The sequence below is a fragment of the Plasmodium malariae genome, assembly GCF_900090045.1.
Source record: "Plasmodium malariae genome assembly, chromosome: 12".
NCBI lineage: Eukaryota > Apicomplexa > Aconoidasida > Haemosporida > Plasmodiidae > Plasmodium > Plasmodium malariae.
This window is the reverse complement of record NC_041786.1, coordinates 2,303,907-2,328,160: the sequence shown is the minus strand read 5'-3', so window position 1 is coordinate 2,328,160 and position 24,254 is coordinate 2,303,907. Positions and strand designations below refer to the sequence as shown.

General features: G+C 24.3%; 6 protein-coding genes across 6 annotated transcripts; 2 read left to right on the top strand and 4 right to left on the bottom strand.

The window, feature by feature from the left end:
- Window positions 1–330: 330 nt before the first annotated feature.
- Window positions 331–1,176, bottom strand: PmUG01_12060300 (mitochondrial ribosomal protein L28 precursor, putative; the record flags this gene model as incomplete). Its single annotated transcript, XM_029006834.1, has 1 exon — window positions 331–1,176. One exon carries the CDS (start codon window positions 1,174–1,176, stop codon window positions 331–333), a length of 846 nt encoding a protein of 281 aa, XP_028863283.1.
- Window positions 1,177–2,668: 1,492 nt separating this feature from the next.
- On the bottom strand, window positions 2,669–4,798 carry PmUG01_12060200 (conserved Plasmodium protein, unknown function; the record flags this gene model as incomplete). The annotated part of the gene is made up of 1 exon (XM_029006832.1): window positions 2,669–4,798. The coding sequence occupies one exon, from the start codon at window positions 4,796–4,798 to the stop codon at window positions 2,669–2,671; it is 2,130 nt and encodes a 709-aa protein (XP_028863282.1).
- A 4,381-nt stretch (window positions 4,799–9,179) lies between these two features.
- Window positions 9,180–11,333, bottom strand: VP1 (V-type H(+)-translocating pyrophosphatase, putative; the record flags this gene model as incomplete). The annotated part of the gene is made up of 1 exon (XM_029006831.1): window positions 9,180–11,333. The coding sequence occupies one exon, from the start codon at window positions 11,331–11,333 to the stop codon at window positions 9,180–9,182; it is 2,154 nt and encodes a 717-aa protein (XP_028863281.1).
- Window positions 11,334–13,244: 1,911 nt separating this feature from the next.
- Window positions 13,245–14,741, top strand: PmUG01_12060000 (conserved protein, unknown function; the record flags this gene model as incomplete). The annotated part of the gene is made up of 5 exons (XM_029006830.1): window positions 13,245–13,352; window positions 14,076–14,178; window positions 14,313–14,411; window positions 14,512–14,567; window positions 14,676–14,741. The coding sequence occupies 5 exons, from the start codon at window positions 13,245–13,247 to the stop codon at window positions 14,739–14,741; spliced, it is 432 nt and encodes a 143-aa protein (XP_028863280.1).
- Window positions 14,742–15,895: 1,154 nt separating this feature from the next.
- SPP (signal peptide peptidase, putative) lies at window positions 15,896–19,054 on the bottom strand (the record flags this gene model as incomplete). Its single annotated transcript, XM_029006829.1, has 9 exons — window positions 15,896–16,402; window positions 16,519–16,584; window positions 16,766–16,816; window positions 16,956–17,086; window positions 17,466–17,541; window positions 18,038–18,146; window positions 18,344–18,432; window positions 18,596–18,708; window positions 18,958–19,054. 9 exons carry the CDS (start codon window positions 19,052–19,054, stop codon window positions 15,896–15,898), a joined length of 1,239 nt encoding a protein of 412 aa, XP_028863279.1.
- A 1,802-nt stretch (window positions 19,055–20,856) lies between these two features.
- PmUG01_12059800 (conserved Plasmodium protein, unknown function) lies at window positions 20,857–23,874 on the top strand (the record flags this gene model as incomplete). The annotated part of the gene is made up of 1 exon (XM_029006828.1): window positions 20,857–23,874. The coding sequence occupies one exon, from the start codon at window positions 20,857–20,859 to the stop codon at window positions 23,872–23,874; it is 3,018 nt and encodes a 1,005-aa protein (XP_028863278.1).
- Window positions 23,875–24,254: the final 380 nt, after the last annotated feature.

Genomic DNA, 24,254 nt, shown 5'->3' with positions numbered 1-24,254 from the left:
AAAATACAAAAATGTAAAAATGTTAAAACTGTATTTTATGATGCTTCATAATTTACGGATAAATGTAACGTACCATTAGGCTTAAGTTCGAATGAATTCTCCATGTGTCCATAGAATTCGCCTATTCTTGCATTTAATGAAGAGTTTTCATTAAGCATCATGTTCATCCGAGTAACAATTTAGTTGTTCCCCACGCATATACTTTAGAACGAATATACACAAATGCATGCATATATGTGTATATGTATACACCTGCACTTATATGTACATTTGAATTTCACGCACTACCATGAACACTCATCCGCTTGATTTCTCCCTTCCGATATATATCTAATAAGGCCTAATTTCAAAGTATTTATACGTTTTTGATCTCTTTCTTGGTGTTCTTCCATGTTTTCCACCACCTCCCCTTCCTCTACCTTTTCTGTAGCTATCCAAAAAGTGATGATCTGTGTAAGCTTGATCAAATGATTTTGCTTCTTTTAATTTTTGAATAAAAGCCTTTTTTAGTATTTTATTTTTGTTATACCATAAATTTAAATTTTGAATTTGTGTATTTAAGGGGAATTCTTGCCTCTGTGGATGCAGACATTTATCATCAGGTAAATAGTAAGGGGAGTATTTACCTGATTCTTTCTTTTGATAAAGTTCATATATTCTTTTTTTTCTTAAATGTTGATATACTGCATAATAATAATCACTCTGTTGATATTTATTCATAAAAACTTTCCAAGGCAAGGAAAATAATTTAACATCTGGATGGGACAAATAAAAATACATAACATTTCGTAGCTTCTCCCCAAAATTTGATCGAAGTTCTTCTGGAGGTGTTTTTAATATATAATTATCAAACCCTCCTGCATCATCCATAGCATGTAATGCGCTAGTTGTAATACGAACATTTGGTATTATTGTATTTAAAATATTACTAACAATATGCTTCTTAAATACATTTGGTTTTACTTTTATTCTTGTTTTTTTTAAAGAGTAAGATACTTTAGTATAATAATTATAATCTTCATCGTGATATAATCCTGTTTGTGAAGCTGCTGATGGTACTCTACCATATGCCTTAACAGGAATAGGATGAATTACTTGTTTTTTTTTAAAACCTTTTTTATGACTTTTCCCAAGTCTTCTTAAATATTTTCCAAATAAATTTAAATTTTTGGGCATATTTTAAAGCTCAGTAGTAATATATATATAATTTGAATTCCCACTTAGCTTATTCTGCGTTACTATTCTACAAGCAAACGAATTTTTCCCTTTTCAGAGTCAATATTTTTGAGTAATCTTTCGAATAAGTGTTTTATCTACATGCATATGTGTGTGTTTATATGAGAATATGTATGTATATATCTACTTGCGCACGTACAAACTTGCGTTTGTGATGGGGTCTTTTCCTATTGTTAAACCATTTATCTTTTAAAAATCTTTCATAATCTCTTATTTTTATATTTTCCGAAATGGAATATATTCACTTTTCCTTTACTTTAACGTCAGGAGGAAAATTTTGTACATATCAAGTTAAAAATTATTAGAAATATTTGCATGTACACATGTTCTTAATATTACCTACACGTTTTGCGAAAGTTTTCCTCCATAAAAAAAAAAAAAAAAAAGGAACAAAATAATAAAATTAAAATGAACAAAAGAGGAAGAAGCAAATGTAAAAAAGAGTGTGAACTCATATTCCAAAAATAGTATGTGCATCACTAAAGCGTGCTAATCGGCACATCTAGTATAAAGAAAAAAAAAAAAAAAAAAACGGATTAAAAGTGGAATAAAAATGGTAAAAAAATGGAGTATAAGTTGAATAAAAATGGTAAAAAAATGTAGTAAAAGTTGAATAAAAATGGTATAAAAACGGTATAAAAATGGAATGAACATATGATTCACTAAAAATTGCGCACCGTAATATTCTGTTGGAATAAAAAAAAAGGTGATCCATTTTTGAAGAAAAATTATTTTGCTGTTTATTCCTTTTCACGTTTCATCTGAGTATAAACTCATTTTTAGTAGAGTGCTTATTAATAGAGTGAAATTTTCACAAAAAATGAAACGCGAAGAGAATTTCCTTTAGCGCTTATAATATGAATGCTTAGATATATAAACACCCTCCTCCTGTTTTTTTAACGAAACTGCTGTTAATTTATGTTGACGTTTTATTTTATTCCATTTTGCTTGTTAGCTTTAATTATTATAACTACCCCAAAAAAATGAACTTGTAAAAAATTTAAAAAAATGGTGAAATAATTAAAGGTAATTCCATATATATATATATATATATATATATATATACATGCTGTCCTTCATAGACTATTTGTTATACATAAGTGTTCTATATATTCTTTTCACTTGGCACATTTTTCAGTAATCCCCTTGAATAAACAAACATTTGTGTACACACATGAAAGTATGTATTGTTATATAAGCAATACTGTATCATTGTTATATACGTTCTTATATGCAAAGTTTTACATACATAAACAATAATAAAATGTAATGGGATAATTGAAAAGGAATATATTAATGTGAGGAAGTGTGTGGAATAAAAAATGAAAAAAAAATGCAGAGTGAAGAATAAATGGTAAAAAATAGCTACAAATAAAAAATAAAAAAAGAATAAAAAAATTAATAAAATAACACCAAAAAATACAATTTTGCATCATTTTCTGTTGTTCCATGTTGACGTCAAAGAGAAATATTTCGCCAAAATATCGTATGTCTTGTTAACTACATAATATTCTGGGAAAAACTGCATTTGTAAGAGTTTAATGTCTCCTTGAACTTCTTTAAACATAAATACATAAGGATTTTCCCAAAGAGATAAATCCCTTGTTTCATCATCCCCTTTATCTAAAATGTTTTCCAGACCTCTTAATATACTTTTACACAATTTAACACTTCCATTATTCATTGGATCTGATTCACTAACTAATTCCAACATGTCTGCAATTAGTTGCATACATATATTTTGCCCTAATCTATTTGTTGTGGCCGTACAGGAAATAATATAACCAACCTGTTTTTGGTTAGCTTTTGACAAACATGCACAAACAGCATAAGCTGCTTCAATTTTGGTATTAAAATCATTATCTGTTTGAAAAATATCAACTAATAAAGGAAATACATCATTTTTTATTAACAACTCTACTTCTGAAGCAGTTTCACAACCAATATTTCCTAAAGCATTACATGCCCTTGCTCTAGCTCCTGGTTTGATTCTGGTATTATTCAAAATCTTTTTCAAAGCCTTTATAACATTACATGATATGAGTATACAAATTTGCTGATGATTAGCAGCATAGGCTATTTTCGATATAATTGATAAAGCTTCGAAGGCTAAATCAGGATTAGACGACTCGCATAATATTACAGCATTATGTAGTATATCTGTTTTGAGTAAAACATCAATTCCTATTTGATTTTCACAAATAGTTATACAAGTGGAACTTGTTAAAAATAAAACTCGTTCGTCATTCATTTTTATACAAGTAGATAAATAATTTGTAATTACCTCAAGTTCTCTTAAAAATGATTTTTCATATATTTGACATGTGGAAACATAAAACATTTTTAAACCATATACTACCAAAGTGTAGCATACACGAACTCCATTTAAATTAGGAATGTTCTCTACAGCTTTTAATAACACTTCTACTATTCCTTTATTATCTATCAAATCATTTTTTAATTTTGCTATATCGTATATTAGTATAGTTCTAAATAATGCTATGATAAGTTGTACAATTAAAGGTGTGTACACTTTTTCACAGGATTTTTGACAGATATTTTTTAACATGTATATAGCACATGTGTATAATTCATCTACTACATCCTGTTTGATTTTTTCGTTTGAACCACAGCAACCAAAAATTATAATTAATAATGTCAATGCCTCTACAATAATTTCATCATTATGGAATATGTAATTGTACAGTAACGCTTTAATGATGTTTATTATTTTCATTTCAAATATGTCACTTAAATTAATATCAATAACATTTTCCCTTGTTAAGCATTTATCTAACAAATCAAAATATTCGTCCACATTAGATATACTTTTATAATTTGTAAAAATCATAGAATTTAATACCTTTAAATTTATCTGATTATTTACTGAAAATTTATTTAACATACTACTACTATTGTTACTACTGCTATTATTAGCATTGTTATTACTATTATTATTTAATCCATTCCTAGGATCATTTTTGTTTGAAAAAAATCCTATATTGTCACTATGGTAATTATTTGGGAAAAAATTATTGTAATTATTATTACTATTATTATTATCATTATTATGCTGTTCATTCGTATTATTATTATTATTACCATTATTTCCTTCGGTATCTAATTGATCTCCATCATTTTTCTCTTGTGTATTTAACATAACACAACCTCTATTTAACAAGTTCTTTTTATAATCTGTGTTATTCCTATATTTATAATGTAATGAAGCATATACTAATCGAATACCTTTTATTTTATCCTCTATTTTTGTACTCTCAAGCAAATTACTTACATTCTTTATTATGTTTGTACTTATGGAAAAGGAACTTTCCATCTGATTAACTAATATGTCAATGGAAGCTTCATTTTTATTTATATTACTAAAACTATCGTTATTCTGGCTTTGTCCGTTATTTACAAAGGGTACACAGTTATTACTTCCACTTCCATCATTGTTAATCATATTTGCATTATTAATATTTTTGTCTATGTTCATATTGCCATTGTTTAAAAAGTACGACATATTTACAGAAGACGAATTACTAAAATTTGAATTATCCATTTTTATGACATTTTAATTTATGTATATATTTTTTTTTTTCTTGGTAGTTTTTGCAAAAATGCTTGCTTTAATGTCAACCTTAAACGGTCAGCAAATTTTCGTTAAGAAAAAAGGGCAAAAGTGAGTATAAAAACTAGGCAAATCTTGATAAATAAAAAGAAATATATCTAAGAGGGGGAAGGAAAATAATAAAAGCGTTACTCACCAAAAGTAAAACAAAAATAAAAAAAATAATAAAGTATATATCAAAATCAGTTTCAAATTTATCTTAACAACAATATATGAGTAAAATATATACATACATATACATGTACTACTTCATATATTTATGTGCATATACATTTACATATATGTATTGTACACATAAATATATAAATTTATGTATTTGCCTTTCATAAATATGCATATTTGTATGGTAGTAATATATTTTTTATTATTTGGTAAAAGTTTTACTATAAATGCGAAAAATTACACATACATTTATAATACATACATAATGCATACATAATACATACATAATCATACATAATTAATACATATATACATACGTAGATATATATACACATACATATATATATACACGTGTTTAAATCAAATACGCATTACAACTTCAAGCGTGCTTCTTCACTTGATAATTATTTCGTACGTTTATACCATATACAATACTATTTTTTTATATTTTGTTTTGTAACATAATATATCAAATGCAAATGAAAAGTTTAAAATAGTTTTTAAGGAGATACTATAAAATTTAATATTCCGAGTAAAATATAAAAATAAAAATAAGAAAAAAAAACGGATGTCCACTGATATTAGTTTAATTCAACGCTGATTATTCTTAAATAATATATGTAAATGTTATGTATATGTAGTATATATATTATACATGTATATATATATATATACATATTATATATGAATATATACTTACTATATATGCATATATATTTGTATTACATATTTTTTTTTCTTACATATACGCTTTGAACAGAAAATTTTAAACATGGAAAAATTTTTAAACGATTATAAGATTTAAACTACAAACATAAACAAAACAAAAATATAAAAATTCAAATATGTAAAAATGTATAAACATAAACACGTAAAAAAGCATAAATAAATTTAAACACGCTGGAACGTAAAAAAATTAATATGTGAACATGTAAATATGTAAAAATATAAACGCGTAAAAAGGAAAAACTAATATAAAAAAAACATATATACATGTATAAAAATGTGAAATTTTTAAATATATATATAATAATAAAAAAAATGAAAAGGAAATGCATAACGTTTGTGAAAATTAACTTTCACATGAATTAATACACGTGAAATAATAATTATAATAATATGTATGAGTGGGAACATTTAATATACTTATTTAAATAAGAGGAATTTTTAAGTGAAAATAAATGACATGTTTATTTTTTTGTACGCATTGTAGTATTTATATTATAAAAAATATATACATGTATTTTTTTTCACTGCCTTGATGACTACTTTTATGTTATTTTATAAGAACATAGAGAATAAAAATAATAAAATACGAATTTAATGATTTTTATAATATAAAATATTTTATTGTAAAAATAAATTAGAATTGGAAAAAATAGATAAAAGGTGAAAAATTAAAAAAAAGGTCATATTATATATATATAAATAAATATTTGATAAAAAAAAAAAAAATCTTATAGTAAAGTGAGATTATTCCTTTAAATATTTTTTACTGTATCTAAAAGTTTGTTTTTACATGTAAAGACAACAATGAAGTATAACATTTTTTATATTTTTCTTTGAGTTAATAGTAGAAAAATTAAATGATACATGGAGACATCTTATGTGTTACTATTACTACTGCTACTTACTACCTTTATTATTCTTTCTCTTTTATAAATAATGTTTAATTTTTTTTTTTTATTATACTTTTTTTTTTTTTTTCCAAACGTATATTGAACATTTTATGCATACATTTTACATTTCACTTGTAAACACCATAGTACCGAACATTAATTTTTTATTTGTGAAACATTTAAAGTGTATAAAAAAATGTAAAACTATTATTACTAATTTAACACTTTAAATATTTTAGTAAACACCATAAAAAATGAGAGTTGAACTTCATAATATGTAAACAGATATAAAGAAAAAGCTTTTCATACATAAATTTATTGTAAATGATTAAAATAATTTTACACATATCCCGTATTTATTCTTCAGTGCACATATCATATTATTTCACATCTGAAAACATTTATTTTTGAATCACTGATAAATACTTTTTTACGAATTATACCAAGAAAAAGAGAAAGAAAAGAAACAAAAAAAAAAAAAAAAGAGAAAAGGCAAAGAAAACAATGTATTAAGGTTGAAATAGTTCTGATAAGAAAAAATATGTTTCATAATTGTAATAATTTTCAACATTTTATTTTTCATTTTATTTTATTTTTTTTATAAATAGCAAATATTACGTGAATACTTTTTTTCACGTGTGTAATATAAGACGTTGAATGTTCTTCAGTAACTACGTTCTTCAGGATAAAAAAAAAATTTACTCGCCTTTTAGGGAAATGTAAAAAATGGTGGTTAATGATTTATTCAATTTGTTTATAGCAAAAATGAGTATATATTGTGTACGTGTATGCAACATGTGTCTTTTTAATTACTGTGAATATAGCACAATCGTATATAAATCCTTATGTTTGGTTTCTATTATTTAAATTTGACTTAGAAATTACCTAATTTTTCACATTATATACAAAAAATCCCATAACTTATAAATATATATTTATTTAAAGAGTAATGGCTATTAATCTTATGTTTCATTTTTCATGACGTAAAACAGTAAAGACATCTTTTTGAATTCCAAAATGCACAGTTTTTTTAATAAACTATCATACACATAGTGAACATTCTCAACAAGCATTTATTTTGCATACACAGGCACACCTGTGTGTTTATATAGTGCAAATTTAACTATATTCGGAAAGGTGCACTTTTCATTTATGCATAATAAAAAAGCGTACTAAGTTTAATTGTTTTTTTCCTCATTTTTATAGTGTCATAAAAAACACATTATTTCTACATTATTCCAAATTAAATAAAAATGACACACATGCAAATTATGTCATTTGAGCTTTATTAAAAACGGCATGAAAAAAATTAACTTATCTTTTTATATATTGCAATAAAGTATATTCATAAAATGCGTAAAAATTAAAAAAAGAAAAAAAAAAAATTTGCATACTAGTAAACTAGAAAACATATATATTACACTCAAATTCACCAAAATAAGTAAATACTTTTTTCTACAAGAAAAATTTTATATCTTTTCTTCCGTTTATTTGGCTTCCAACAATTTAAATTACATATGGTATTCAACTCGTTTATTCACTTTTCCAACATTTACTCTTTTTATGCACAAAGACAGCATACATGTTGTTTATACAAATATTATAATTTGGGCTGTAGTACTATATATAGGAGTACATAATACACTGTTTTAAAAAAATATTTGTTAATGTAACATAAAATGTCAAAGTTTATATGTTTAGACCGCAGCATATATATTAAAATTACAAGTTCAAAAAAAAAAAAAAAAAAAATATTTCATACAATATAAATAAATAATACATATAAGAAAATGTAATACATTTTATATAACAAATTTTAATAATTTAACAGCATGTATTAAAAAGTTTTAAAAAATTTAATTCTTATCGATTTCAAAAAATCATTATACATTTAAATACGAGAGAAAAAAAAAGAAAAAAATTAAGCAATAATAAAGTATGTATATAAATTAATAAAATACATGCATATAACTGATTTGTAATACAGCAATAAAATGTACATAAATCAATTATTTTTTTCTTCTCTTTATTTTAATTATTCATGCGTAAAAGGTAACTGTATTTTACTTCCTTCATAAAATTAAAAATACAGAAAACAAGTATCTTCATATCAAAAAGATATATCATTATTTGTCGATGTTACATATATACATATATATACATATTGCACTTCAAAACGTTATAGCTAATTCATATGTGTAAGCAACATTATTCGGAATTGTACATACATTTGCATTAAGTAATATCAATTTTTTAAACACACTCACCAGAGTCTTTTCACGTAATGTGTTTTTTGAAATGTTTTTTTTTTTTTTTCCCACCTAATTAAATATAAAAAGTTAATACCAAACAATTCATATTTATTTACATGTTCAATTATGGAGAATTATATAAATCTATAACACGCAAGTGAAAAGGGAGATTAATTTTAATTTTTTTTTTTTTTTTTAATTTCTTTTAAAATATTTAAAAATTTTTTTCCTTTTTTTTTCTTGTTCGTTTGAACATTACACTATGTAAAATGGACAAACTTATAACCATTTGGGGCCTCCCCTTCTTGAAGTAAAAGTATTAGCAATAACACCAGCGAAAACAAGCGAAGTGATAGCTGACAATTTAATTAAAATGTTTAAGGAAGGTCCTGAAGTGTCCTTTAATGGATCTCCAACAGTATCTCCAATAACTGAATTTTTATGAGCACTTGATCCTTTACAATGTTCTGTTCCTAAAGCACCTGACTCAATATATTTTTTTGCATTATCCCATGCACCACCAGAGTTAGTTGAAGAAAAAGCTAGTTGTATACCTGATAAAATAATTCCTACTAACAATCCAGCAGTAGCATATTTTCCCATCAATGCACCAATTATTAAAGGTGAAAATACGGATATCAACCCAGGGATAATCATTTGTCTTAATGAAGCATCCGTTGATATTTTAATACATTTTTCATAATCTGGTTTTTGTTTATCGGATAATATTAACGGAAATTGTTCTAAACATTCATTTAGAACACTATTAGCAGCTATTGCTACTGATTTCATTGTTAAGGCAGAAAATAAATATGGTAACATTGCTCCAATAAGTAATCCAATAATAACCCATGGATTTAATATATTAACATGGCGTAAATTAGCACTATTTGCATATGCACCAAATAATGCAAAAGCAACTAGAGCAGCAGAACCAATAGCAAAACCTTTCCCAATTGCAGCTGTTGTGTTTCCTGCTGCATCCAGAATATCTGTTCTTGTTCTGACTTCTGATGGAAGTCCAGCCATTTCTGCAATTCCACCAGCATTATCGGATATAGGACCATATGCATCAATTGTCAAACATATACATAATGTACTTAACATTCCTACTGCTGCTAAAGCGATTCCATATATATCACATAAACCGTATGAAATACCAAGTGTAGCACTTAAACACATAATAGGAATAAATGTACTCTTATACCCTAGTGATAATCCATATATAATACCTGTTGCTGCTGATACCTTTTGTGTATTTGCTATTTCTTGTACTGGACTAAAAGAATAAGATGTATAAAATTCGGTTGTAAAACCAATAATTAAACCTGACCATAAACCAACTAATGCTGGAACAATGACTTTCCATCTTTGTATTTCTTTTAATAGATTATATTTCAAAACACTAGGAAAAGAAAAATATCCTATTACAATTATAGCTAATGACTGTAATATGGTAGATAAAAATAATAAATATTTCAAGGTTCTTTCTACGTCTTTTTTTTCTACAATTTTAACAGACTGGGATATTATAAAAAATGTAATCATACAAATAATAATACTAAAACTTGAAAATGTTAAAGGAAACAAAATACAATGACTAATATTAAATTGGATCCCTTCTTTCATACTTAATACAGAAGAACCTATAACTAGTGCCGCACATAAACTTTCTGCTAAAGATCCAAATAAATCTGCACCCATTCCAGCCATATCACCAACATTATCACCTACATTATCTGCAATGCATGCTGGATTTCTTATATCATCTTCTGGAATTCCGTATTCATTTTTACCCGACAAATCAGCACCTACATCAGCGGCCTTAGTATATATTCCACCACCAACTCTTGAAAATAAGGCAATAGAAGAACCGCCAAGTCCAAATCCAGCAATAACCTTATATAAACTAGATTCAGAAGAAGCATTTGCAAAAATAAATGTTTTATATACAACGATTAATAATCCTAGAGCTATTATACTAAAGGATACTAATGAAAATCCCATAACTGTTCCTGCATTCAGAGTAACCTTAAAACCCTTATCTAAACTTTTCCACGTTTCATTAGTCGTTCTTACATTAGCATAAACAGCAATTTTCATTCCTATATAACCACATAATATAGATGTTAAACAGCCTAAAATAAAACTTATTGCTGTATAGTAACTAACAAAAAATCCTATTAGTCCAGAAAATACTACAATAAAAACTATTAAATACTGATACTCCTTTTTTAAAAAAGCGTTTGCTCCTTCCGCAATGTAGGATGCCACTTCCTTCATTTTATCTACTTGTGCTAATCCATCTTCCAATTTATCTGATTTATCTTCTGGACCATTTATATTTATCTTACTTACCCATATGCATTCTATTATTGAGAATATTAGTCCAAAAATGGGCGGAGCAAATAATAAAATATAACACAAATACATCTACGTAAAGCAAAGTATGGTAATAAGCAGGAATAAAAAAAAAAATAATAAATACGTAAATAAGTAAAAAAAAAATTTGTAATTTTAAAAAGTAAATATATGTAAACACAATGTATACACATATATACGTCTAACATGCATGCTCCTGTTCATACGTACGTTCATTCATATGTTTATACATATATTTAAAATACGCTATAAAATTAATACTGTTATAAAACGAGCATTATTATATAGATAACATAAAAATAGTTACATTTAGAAACAGAAGAACATCAACTCCTTGTTGTCATATAATAACACACTTAAAAAATGTATATATTTTGCTTATACAACAATTAATAAACAAATATTATAGTTGTTTTTACACTTTTTAAAAAATATAAATAGTTAAATAGCTTAAAAGAGGATTAATAATAAAGCACTATTTTCAATTTAAAATATATAAAAATAATTCAAAAAAATTTCTAACAACGCTTAAATTTGTACTTTTTATTCTTAAAAAATATATATATATATAAAAGTTAAATAATTATCATATTCTAATTGTTAATAAAATTATTTTTAAAAAAATTTAAGTAATACTTTCAAAATGAAGTACTTAAGAACATACATGTAATGTAAATTATACATATAATTTAACATATATATATTTTTATATATTACCTTCGAACTTTTTATAATTTTTTTTTCAATTTAGCATATTTTTATAATTTTTAAAGGAATTGGTAATAAAAAAAAAATAAAATGATCTAAAGGAAAAATGTTTTATTTTATATATTATTATAAACTCTTAATAATATTACATAATTATATATACTTCTTATTTATAATTTTTTTTTTTTTGTTAATACATCGTGTTATAGATATTATAATAAATAGATAGAACGCAATTGTATATACAATTAATACTATTAATAAAATGTATTAAAGCTATCTATATAATGTTCATCACGAACCATCTTTTAGATAGATATATATATATTTTTATATATCTATACTAAATTATGAAAAGTGCAAATAAATATAATATATATATATAATTATATATATATTTATATATATATATATATTTATGTATATATATATTTATGTATTTATGTATTTTTTTTTAATGCCCAACAAATAATAAAAAGCCTTAGACTCTTGGATAAAATTTAGCCAAAATCGTGTTTAAGGTAGGAATAAAAAATAGTTCATACGCTTAATGAAATATATAGGTACAATATGATACAATATATATATTATATATACATATATATAGATATTTATATACGTAATAAAAACAACTTAAGGGCAAGGCTAAAAGTGTACAAAGGGAATCTATCATCAATTATTCTTTATAAAATTTAGAAGTATATAAATATATAAATATTTTTTTTTTTTGTTTTATATTATTGTCATGATGAAAAAATAGAGATTATTTTACAATAAATAGTTGTTAAGCTTAATTTATTAAAAAGTTATTAAGATCTATCAGAAGAGAAAAACAAGGCCTTTCTATATGTGCCTTATTATTAATCGTTTTAAATAAAGATTTTTAATTATTATATTCGATTTACTACAAAATATGATTTATTTACATTAAAAAAAAAAAAATAAAATAAATGTCGAAAAATGCAAAAACAGTTAACAGGATTAATCTTAAAAATTTTCAATTTTTTTCTTTTTATAACCCCGTTAAAAATATAGATATTAAGCACATTTTTTATTTTATAATAGTAATATGATTATGTATAATTATTATATGCTGTTTTGAATGAAAAAATAACAACATTTTATTAAAAAATATAATTTAAAAGAGTAGAAACTGTGTATTCATACATACGAATATCTTTACAGGGAAACTATATATTATACCTTAAAATAAGAAATAAGAAATAACAGTTGTGGGGTACACTTTTCCCACATATGTATGTGTATAAATATTCAACTTACTCGTTCTACATTTTATTATATGAATATAAAGTACCTTGTGCATGTAGATTATTAATGGTAAATAAATCGGTAACTCTACTTGTAATTCCATTTATTTTCCCCAATGTATATGATTATTTTTCAATAATATATTAAAAAATATATAATTTAAAATGTACCATAAGTTTATATACAATAGATACCTTCAATTAAAAATGTAAAATAACCTTATATACATAAGATTCCTTCTAACGTTAATTATTTTTGATTCTTTTTTATTTTATTATTTTTATTGTTATTTTTTTTCAAATAAGGTGCAATGTGAACACTGAAAATGGTTATTTTATTCTATGGTTAAAAAGTTAAGCAAAATAATCATATGTTATTCTCATACACTTATGTGTATATGAGCACATGTACTTATCAGCAAATATATATATATACATAAGTATAAGAAAAAAATAGAATTTCAGTTTTAATTGTTTTTATTTTTCTGTGAATGTGCATAATTCATTGTTGGGTTTTTTATTTTTAAAATTGAAAAATTAGTATATAAGTTCATATGCCCCAATATGTATAACATTAGCTATATACATAAATACATACTTATTTATAGTTTCCTTATAGATGAATAAAATATGAATAATTTGTTAAATAACTTTGCAAAAAAAATGCCGAGAAGTGTTCCAAAAGAAGCTGTAAAAAAATAAAAAATTAACAAAGAGACGCAAGAATAAAATATGTTCATACGATGTTTCAATATTATTTCATAATTTTAAAACTTTTTATAAATACTAAATTTTTTATTCTTCCTGAATTGTACAGGCAAAAAATGTCATTGAAAGTATTCCCAGTTATATAAAAAAAAAAGATGAAAACATTTTAATAAATCTGCGTGTTAAGCCTAATGCTAAGAATACATCTATATGTAATAATTGCTCATTGTTTCATTATTAAAATGTATATTACTGCAATATAGTATTGTGGCATAATTACTATTACTGTTTTATTTTATTTTTTTATCTTTTTTATCATATTTTGTATTTTTTTTTTTCTCCTCAGATTTTAACTCGGACAAAGAAGTGCTTAACATAAGCATACAAGAACAGCCAGTTAATAATCAATCCAATGTAGCTATAATAAGTTATTTTTCAGATATTTGTAAGAAAAATTAAAATTATAAAATTTTCCTTTTTTATACTGTTAAAAATTAACAAGTTACAATTCTTCTTTCTGATTCTTTTATGTAACAAATTTTTAGTAAATCTGAAGAAAAGAGATATTTCCATTGTATCTGGGTTAAAATCAAGGGATAAGGTAAAAACAAAAATAACAACTGTATTCAAACAAAAAAAAAAAAAACACTCAACTATTTTAGCTACAACTTAAATGCTTATTTGGTCTGAATGTACTTCAAATTCCTAGGTTTTAATGGTATCAAATATTTCTTTAGACGATTTAAATAACAAAATTACTGAAAATGTGGAATGACGTTTTAAATATTTCTTGGAACAAATGTGAATGAACCTATATATAACTTAATACGTCATAATTAATCTTTTCTTTTTCTTTTTTTTTTGATCTAAAAAATTCTGATTGCATTACAAAATTTTTTTTTTTTATAATATATACATACTTATATGCGAGTGGTTGGAATTAGTTATTTTTAGACTTATTTTAAGAAAAATATTTAAGCCTACATACATTTTAAATTGTCAGAAAAAAATAATTTAAAACTTTGCTTCCTCTTTTGTGTAAAATAATATTATTTGAAAAAAGTTTATACTATATTTTATGAAATTTGTACAGGGGTCAGATGAATACATACACATATATAAGCGTATAACCGAGTTTGCATGACTTGAAACAAATTTTTTTTTTGTTCAACCTACTTCAAAATTTTCACATTTATATATGTGCGTATATATATATCTAAGCATACTCAGTAATAACAATCTTTAAAAAATTTTTTCTTATTTTTGTCTATATTAATATGTATATTTAAAAATGGATAGTTTTTTTTTATAAATAATTCTATAACTATAAAAAATAAAAATAGGAAAAAAAAAAACTTACACATCCGAATAGTAGCGAGAAAAAAAAAAAAAAAATATATAAATATATTAAAAAAAAAAAAAAAAGTGTATACATACATATTTGTAAAACAATTTATGTTTTATGCTTAAAAATTTTTCTTGCTTAGTGAACTTCATAAATTCGTCTGTATTACATATGTTTCATAAATTTGCACAATGTTTATTATAAGAATTACATATACCCTTAATTCCAAAAATTTTTGTTAGTCTTTTATTTATCCATTTATTATGTTTTTGATATTTTTCTTTATTTGTTCTATCCTGCTTGCATGCGTTTCGGTTCTTTCGACTATATTTATTCCTTGTTCAAAAGTTTACGCGGTACGTCTGCATATATATACATACATTTATATACATATATATATAAACAAACATATATATACATAATACATGAACATATATATATATATACATGCATACAAAAGCGCATAAAAACATATAGAAGCACATAAATGTGTATAATAATGTATACCATGCATATAAAATCATATACAGTTATATAAAACCTTATATAAGCATATGAAAGTAAATAAACACACTTTAATTCGCCTATTTACTAGTTATTCTCTTTTTGGTAGTTGATAAAATGCTTTCTTGACTCCTAATCATTTCATCTTTTTCAGAAACTTTTTTCTTTCCATCTTCCCCACTCGCACTTCTGTCTGTAACTTCTTGATACTTAATCATTATTTTAAATTCCTTTTTACATATTGAACATCCTACGATAGCCAATATACATGCTGGCACGAGATAAAGTAAAGCAGGTTGAGCATGTTCAAAATAAAAAAGCATACAGTAAGTTACTACTAACCCTAACTCATACAGAACTGCTATGGTAAAAAAATAATACTTCTTAAATGATTCATGAATAGATATGTCATTAAACATTTTCTTAAAATTCCCTTTATGTATTTTATTCCTATGTAAATAATAATCGAAACGTAAACATAAGGATATTACAATCCCTGGAATTATAATATCTCCCAATCCTAGCATACTATAATGTACTGGGTCTTTTGAAACAGGAAAAAGTAATTTCACAGGGGCTTCAAAGGACTTTGAAAAAAAAAAAAATAAAATAAATAATCTCATACAATCCGACATTCATAAAGGGTGCATACTCTTTAGAACATACAAAAGATGCACGTTATGTAATTAATTTTTTTACTTACCTTTGCAACAGTAACCATAACGTCATTTCCAAAAACCCAGAAAATATCGTACACAAATAGTCCCGACTAATCAAATGTTCGTGTAAAAAATAAATAAAATAAAATAAAATAAAATACATATTTCTACTATTACTACCATTATTATTATTATTATTATCATTATCATTAACTATCATCGTGCTTGGCGTAGCAGCGATTAAGAACTACATAAAAAAAAAATAATTGCAATTATATTTTTAATACGCACAAGAAGTAGGAACCCAATTAAAAAGTTACTAAGGATAACCAGTGATATGGCCTTCATGGGTGAAAAAAAAAATATATTATTTTATATCATATTATATTAAATCAAATCAAATTGTATAGATTGTATGGGCATGTCTTACGCATGTATTCGTTTAAAACATTTATCATTTTCACTTATAAGAATTTCTTACTTGGAAACAAAAAGAAACTGCTAATATATTATGCGTAATAAAATCCTTGTAAAAAATCCAGCGTACACCGATAACGAAACAAAACAAGAAACTAACTATTTCTCCTTTGTTTGTATTAAACACAATAGGTTCTAAAAGAGCAAAAAAAGGAAAAAAAAAAAAAAATTAATATTATTACTATTCTTCTTATTATTATTACTATTATTATTACTAATATTACTACTATTATTATTATTAATATTACTACTACTATTATTACTAATATTACTACTATTATTATTACTAATATTACTACTACTATTATTACTAATATTACTACTACTATTATTACTAATATTACTACTACTATTATTATTACTAATATTACTACTACTATTATTACTAATATTACTACTACTATTATTATTAATATTTATACTATTATTACTAATATTACTACTATTATTATTATCATACAATCTTTTTTCTCTACATGCTAAATAATTACAACTAGAGTTATGTAATTCTTACCTTTGCATATAAAACGAGGTAAATTAAACGTTTTAACGTATTCGTCTTTTTCAAAAAATTTTGGCATAGCAGGTTCCTACAGAAAGTAAGATTACACATCCATGTATATATTTTAAAATGGACAATTATACATATACACATAAATGTGAACACATATATATTCAATGTTTAAATATTTTCCTTATACATTCTTATTATATCTATTTAAATATACATTTTTATGTAATAATATAGTATAATGTGTATTAAATAATTGTTGTGCTATATTTGTATTGTTTTCAATCTTTTAGAAACAAACGTATACTTTATCATAATTCAGTAATACTAACATGGTAAATAATTAAGTAATTGAATAATTACAAAATTAGATTATTCTTCTTTTCTTTTCTATTTATATTTTCTACATAATACTTATTATTTATTTACGCTTCGTTTCACGCATACATGCATGCATATACACATTAATTCTCTCTTTTTTTTACATTTCCTCTAATATAAAAACGGAATTACAAATAACTGTTATCAGTTAATATTATACACAATGTAAATGATTTACATTTAAGCTTTCTTACCAAAATATTTACAAAAACTCCTTGCAATGAGAACACCCCAGCTAGCGTTAAATAAATAGTTAGTAGCATATTCACATAGTACGGATCTAAGAACTTATAAGCAAAATATCTGAAAAGAAAAGGAAAATTTTTTATTTTTCGCGTCCTTTATTTTTCCAAGTTTCATATCATCTGCTATAGTTATACATTACATATCCCATCGCTCGACCTATTACTTTTCACCTTTCATTATTTACTTCTCACTTTTTACTTCTCATATTTTAACTATCATATTTCATCTCTCATTTTTTTGTCTCATTTTCCTACAGTGTTAGCAAGGCTCCAGATCCAATTATGGGGAACATGATCGCATCATAAGCTGTTATATTATCAGCCTTTTTATTTTTGTCATCAATCTAAAAAGGTGTGCAGTAAACATTGAAGCATTGTACGAATGAAACATGGAAAGATTGAAAAACTGAGAAATTGAAACATTAAAACATTAATTTTGGTTTTTATAAAACAAAAGAATCATTCTTCAACTTTTTGTAAATGTTTATTTGCTATGCCATTTCTTACTTCTAATTGCTTCAAACTATCATGGCTTCCTATATAGATTGTTATAAATGTGTAGAGAAACATCTGTGCCAACAGAGGAACTACAATGAATTTAGACAATACCAAAGTTATCACTGCAAAAAGTGTAATATATATATGTATTAAGGAGTGAGAAATTTACTTATGGATATGCCCATACATATTTGTATTTATACATACTCTTATCTAGTTGTTTGACCGTCTATTAGGGTGAATGCAAATAGGCTGAACGCTGCCTATGTAGTTGCATCCAAATATACATAAATATGTTCATATGTGCACATATAAAAGGCATTAAAAATGGTAAAAAAATATAGATTTTTTAAAATATTTTTTTATTTTACGTATAATTGCATAACAAGAATAATAGATTACGGAATTCCCCCTGTTATCTTCCTTCATCTTTTTATTATGTTTTCCAATCAACTTTAGCAAATTCATGTAGTCGACAAAATTTTTTAAAATTGGAAAATGTAATAAAAATTATATTTTTAATATAACTCTTTATAATTAGTAGGGAAATTGCTTTTACTCTATTCTTTTATTTTTCTTCTTTTCCTCTACTTTTTTTGCGTATATTATATTAATCAGTTCAGAATAGTTTATGAAACATACGTCAAATTGTTAATAATAAACATTTAGTTTACAATTTTTTAACACAAAAATATAACTTAAAAAAAAAAAAAAAATTATAGGGTACACATGTGCTATTCAAAAGTATACAATGTTTACATTATATGTATATATATATATGTATATATATATATATATATATATTTTTGTGTTGTTCACATATAAATTGAATGTACAAAAACGGTTAATAGTGTACATAAATATATATGTATATTTTCATACATATGTTATACAAAAATTAATGAAGTAATCAAAAAATTAATTTTTTACTGTAATTTTACTTTTAATATTAAAATGTAAATAAACACCGTTTTAGATTGATTTTTAGTGTGTTATATATATATATATATATATGTGTAAATATTTTTTTTTTTTTTTTTTGTCAATGAATACATAATAAAAGTTAAAATGCGAATTTTAGGTAACGCGTTAGGACAAAAAGAAAAAAATATATACATATATATGTGTACATTTATTTGTATTGTTTATGCACATAAATAAATGTATATTTATATATGCGTACACAAATAAGTAAATGAATGTTTATGTCCATAATACTTGAGTTGATTGCAAATTTATTCTAAAGGTTTTTTTCAAAGATGCACAGAAAAATTAAAACATTCCGCTTTCTTATGAGAAGATGAACAAATTATAGACATTTTTTTTTGTTTGTTTTTTCTGTGTATTTCTACACATATTGCTTTTTTAATTTCTCTGGCATTTTTTTTTTTTTTTGTATTGTTTTTCGTGTTTTCTGCGTTGTTTTTTGCATTGTTTTTAACATTATTTTTTTTGTCATATTTTGCATTTTTCTGTGTTAACGTTTTTTGTCGAGTTAAATGTATTTTCTGTGAAAAAAATTTTGAGATAAAAAAGGATAGTGGAAATATACCCTTAAAAAAAATTTAAAAAATCAATGATATTTTATTATGTGTTACAATTTGTCCTTATAAAACATCTTTCTAATTAAAAAAGCATAAATCTGCCATTACACATTAAGAAGAACTTTATGCTACCCGTGTATCATATCAAAAATAATAATTATGATTCTTCTAATTAAATTTTGTACAAAATATATATAATATACTTTTTTTGCTATATAACGGTATTTACAGTTTGATTAAAAGCATAATTTTACGTAAAAGCTTGAATTTACTAAAATTTTAGTAGTTTTAATAATACTAATTGTTTTTTTGGTTTTTTTTTACAATTAAAACATTTAAGAAACTTGCTAAATTTTAATTGTTCTCTACCCGTTTTCCAAGTAGATTTATTTTATTTTATAATTTTTTTTTTTTTTTTTCTTTATTGTTTTAAAAAAAAAAACTAATTAAAATAGTATTTTGACCTTTAAAAGTGTTTTAATAGAACAAGTTTCCCCGACATTGCTTTTGTTTTAGCATCCCACAGATGTGTTACATTGCTGATTTTTATGTCTACATGTATGTAGAGAGATGTAATTCTTCTCCACCTTTGTCGCCATAATAATTAAATATTAAGGAAACATAACTGAGCGTTGATAACTGAGCAAACATAATTAAATATAGAGTACTATACAAGTGTAACTATATTCAGTAGAAACAGTGCATCGTTATAATTATAGCGAAAAAATGAAGGGAGAAGATAAAAGAACCGATATTTGTTTTTATAAGTATAATAATAAGCAAGGTTTATTACCAATGCATGGTAATTTGATGCAGAATAAAAAAACAGATATGAATAATGAAGAATGCAAAACTACATTTTATAACATTAATTTTGAAAATACCATTGGGAAAAATTTTATCAAAATGGTAGGTAATGATGGAACAAGAGAAAAACATAAATATCTGGAAGAACAAAATACAATTAAGGTTCAATTGAAGCAGGACATAAATGCGCAACTAGGTAACAGTTATAGTAATAGCTATGAAAATGGGAATAGATGCAATCGAAGTACAATTTCTAACAAGAGTATAAATCTTTGGAATAATAACAGCAATTGTAATAGCAATTATAAGATCAACTATAACAGCGATTATACAAATAATAACACTGGTAACAATTTGCACCTTAAACAAAACACTCATCTAGACATATTAAATGATGAAGAATTGGAAGCACATAATGCATCTGAAGTTAACAACAGCTTTACTGCAGCAGAGTACCAGTCTAATGCAAAAGTAGAGAGAGATATGTGTCAAATATATAACCAAAAATATGCAATTAATAATTGTAAAAATAATATACACTTTGATTCAGAACAAACACTAACATATGATGATTCACAGAAAAATTTATTAGAACATTATCAAGACAATTATCATGTAAACTCACAACAAACATTAAATTTAAATTCAGATCAAAATATTTCGGATTCATTTCAAAGCTATTTAGGTACAGATTCAAAACAGACATTACTATTTGACGTAGGCAGAATTGGGCAATATACTAACAAAGAATTTTTTAAAAATAGGAACAATTTGAATTTTCCAGATAATTCCTATTATTCCAATATATATGAACGTAGACAAATAAACAATGGTTCAGAAATTTCAGATAATGAAAATAAAAAAAAAAAAATGAATAAAATGAATTTTGTTCAACATTTGGAAATATGCAATGAACAGAGTGCACACAGTGGAGGTAAACACGGTGTGTATAGTCCAAAAGGGAAAAATATATACGCATTAAATGATAACAATGTATATATATCGAGGAACCAAATTGTATGCGAGAAAGAATCAGACATTATTCCTCATATGGGAAGACAGAATGCTTCAAATATTCGTCAACATGTCATTTCAAACGAATATGAAAATGACATGAAATTACAACATGGAAATTTTGAGCATAATACGTGTAGAACTAACTTGAAGGAGAAGTATGCACAGAAAGTTAGTGTAGATACATATGAGGATAATTTGCATGACTTGAGAAATATTAATATAAGACCAGACATTGAAAAGGGGAGCTCACATAATAATAACAGTAATAATAATAATAACAGTAATAATAATAATAACAGTAATAATAATAATAATAATAATAATAATAATAATAATAATAATAATAATAATAATAATAATAATAATAATAATAATAATAATAATAATAATAATAATAATAATAATAATAATAATAATAATAATAATAATAATAATAATAATAATAATAATAATAATAATAATAATAATAATAATAATAATAATAATAATGATAATTCATTTGGTATATCGAAAGACGATATAGCACACATCAACAATAAGTTATCTGCTGGAGTGTGTAATTATAAATATTCATATGTTCAAAAAAATAATTCCTTTTTACCACAAAGTAGTGCACATAATAAGGATTTTACCCAGGAAAAAATTATATCTAATAGTGTAGCAGGACATAGTTTGATAAATCAGAACAAGCAGGATAGAGACAATGGTTTTATAACAGTAAGAACATTAAATACAGATTTTAATAACAAAAAAGTAGGTAGATTCCAGTCAAACAATACAACTAATTTACAAAAGGTGAGATCTTCTATAGAAAGAGCAGATGCCTATGATCATTCAAATAGTGAAAAATATGATAATTCGAATTATAAATACAGTCCTAATGATAGTGATAATATGCAAAGATTAAGAGACAAGAACAGCTATGTTTTGAAAACAGATAAGTCGTGGTACCAGGGTACCCCGTTTTTTAAAAAAGAATTCGCGCAAAGAATGGACGTTGATAATGCGGATGATACTACTGATACGGGGGATTGTGTTGATACAGGGGATGCTACGTACTTAAGCGATGCTGCTGATACAAGGGATGCTACGTACACAGGTGCTGCTGCTGCTACCTCCCAAACAGACGTGCTAGAAAATGATAGCTATTTATATGTAAATTCTGGATATGATCATAAATGTATTAACGGAAAACAATACTTAAGCAAATTCTTAGAAAAAAGTTATCAGATAGACGAAATAAAAAGTTGCATGCCTGAACCAACTTTATACACAAATCAAAATTTTGATGTACCCCATATTATTCAAGGAATAACTACAAGGAATAATAATGGAATTGTATCAGAGAGTAGACATGACACTATCATAGAATATGATAATAAGTGGAGATTAGTTAAAGGAAAGCAATTTGCTATTAATCAAAGTGGTAATTTTAAATCTGTACAAGAATCAGAAAAACTTTTTCAAAAATATTTAGATGAACAAAACGCGAATACAAAGAGAATGCTTTTACATAGTAATTTTAACGCTCTAACCGGAAGATTTGTAGTAAATCCTTTTTATAATAATAATGAGAATTCCAATTACTTAAATAAAATTCATGACTATAAAGACACCTACCATGTTTACCCCACATATTATAGTATAACTCCAAATGAACAAATAAACAAAAATATAACTGTAGAAAAAGAAAAACATGCTTTAAAAGAAACATCACAAGTTAAAATTACACTTAACAAAAATAACGAGTATTCTGATAATAAAAACTCAAGTAAACCAGGACCTAAGAAAAAATGTATAATTAAAAAGCAAAACTTACCCATATGTAGTAATTATTTTTTAAAAAACAGAATAAAAGACTTCGTATCCGAAACAGTTAAGGATTACTGTAATGTAAATTTGTTTAATCAATCTATATGAAGTGCTTTGCGACCTTTTCTTGTTTAAGCATTTTTAACACATTGGCGTCTGCACAAAAGTACGTGAGTATATATACATATACATTTTTTAATCTACTCAATGCTAATTTTTGTTCGTTTCCTAGTTTTTATTTTTATATTTTGTCCCACTTTACATCTCTTTTTTTTTTTTTTTTTTTTTGGTTTTTTTTAAGAAATTTTTTTTTTTTTTTTTTTTTGAATTATTTGTTATAATATAATATATTATTTGTCCATGTAACGTAATTAATTGGTTGTACAACGTATGCTATGTATATAGGCATATACGCCTTACAGACATATATCTATCTATCTCTCTCTCTATATATATATATAGAGAGAGACCGACAGATACAGATATAT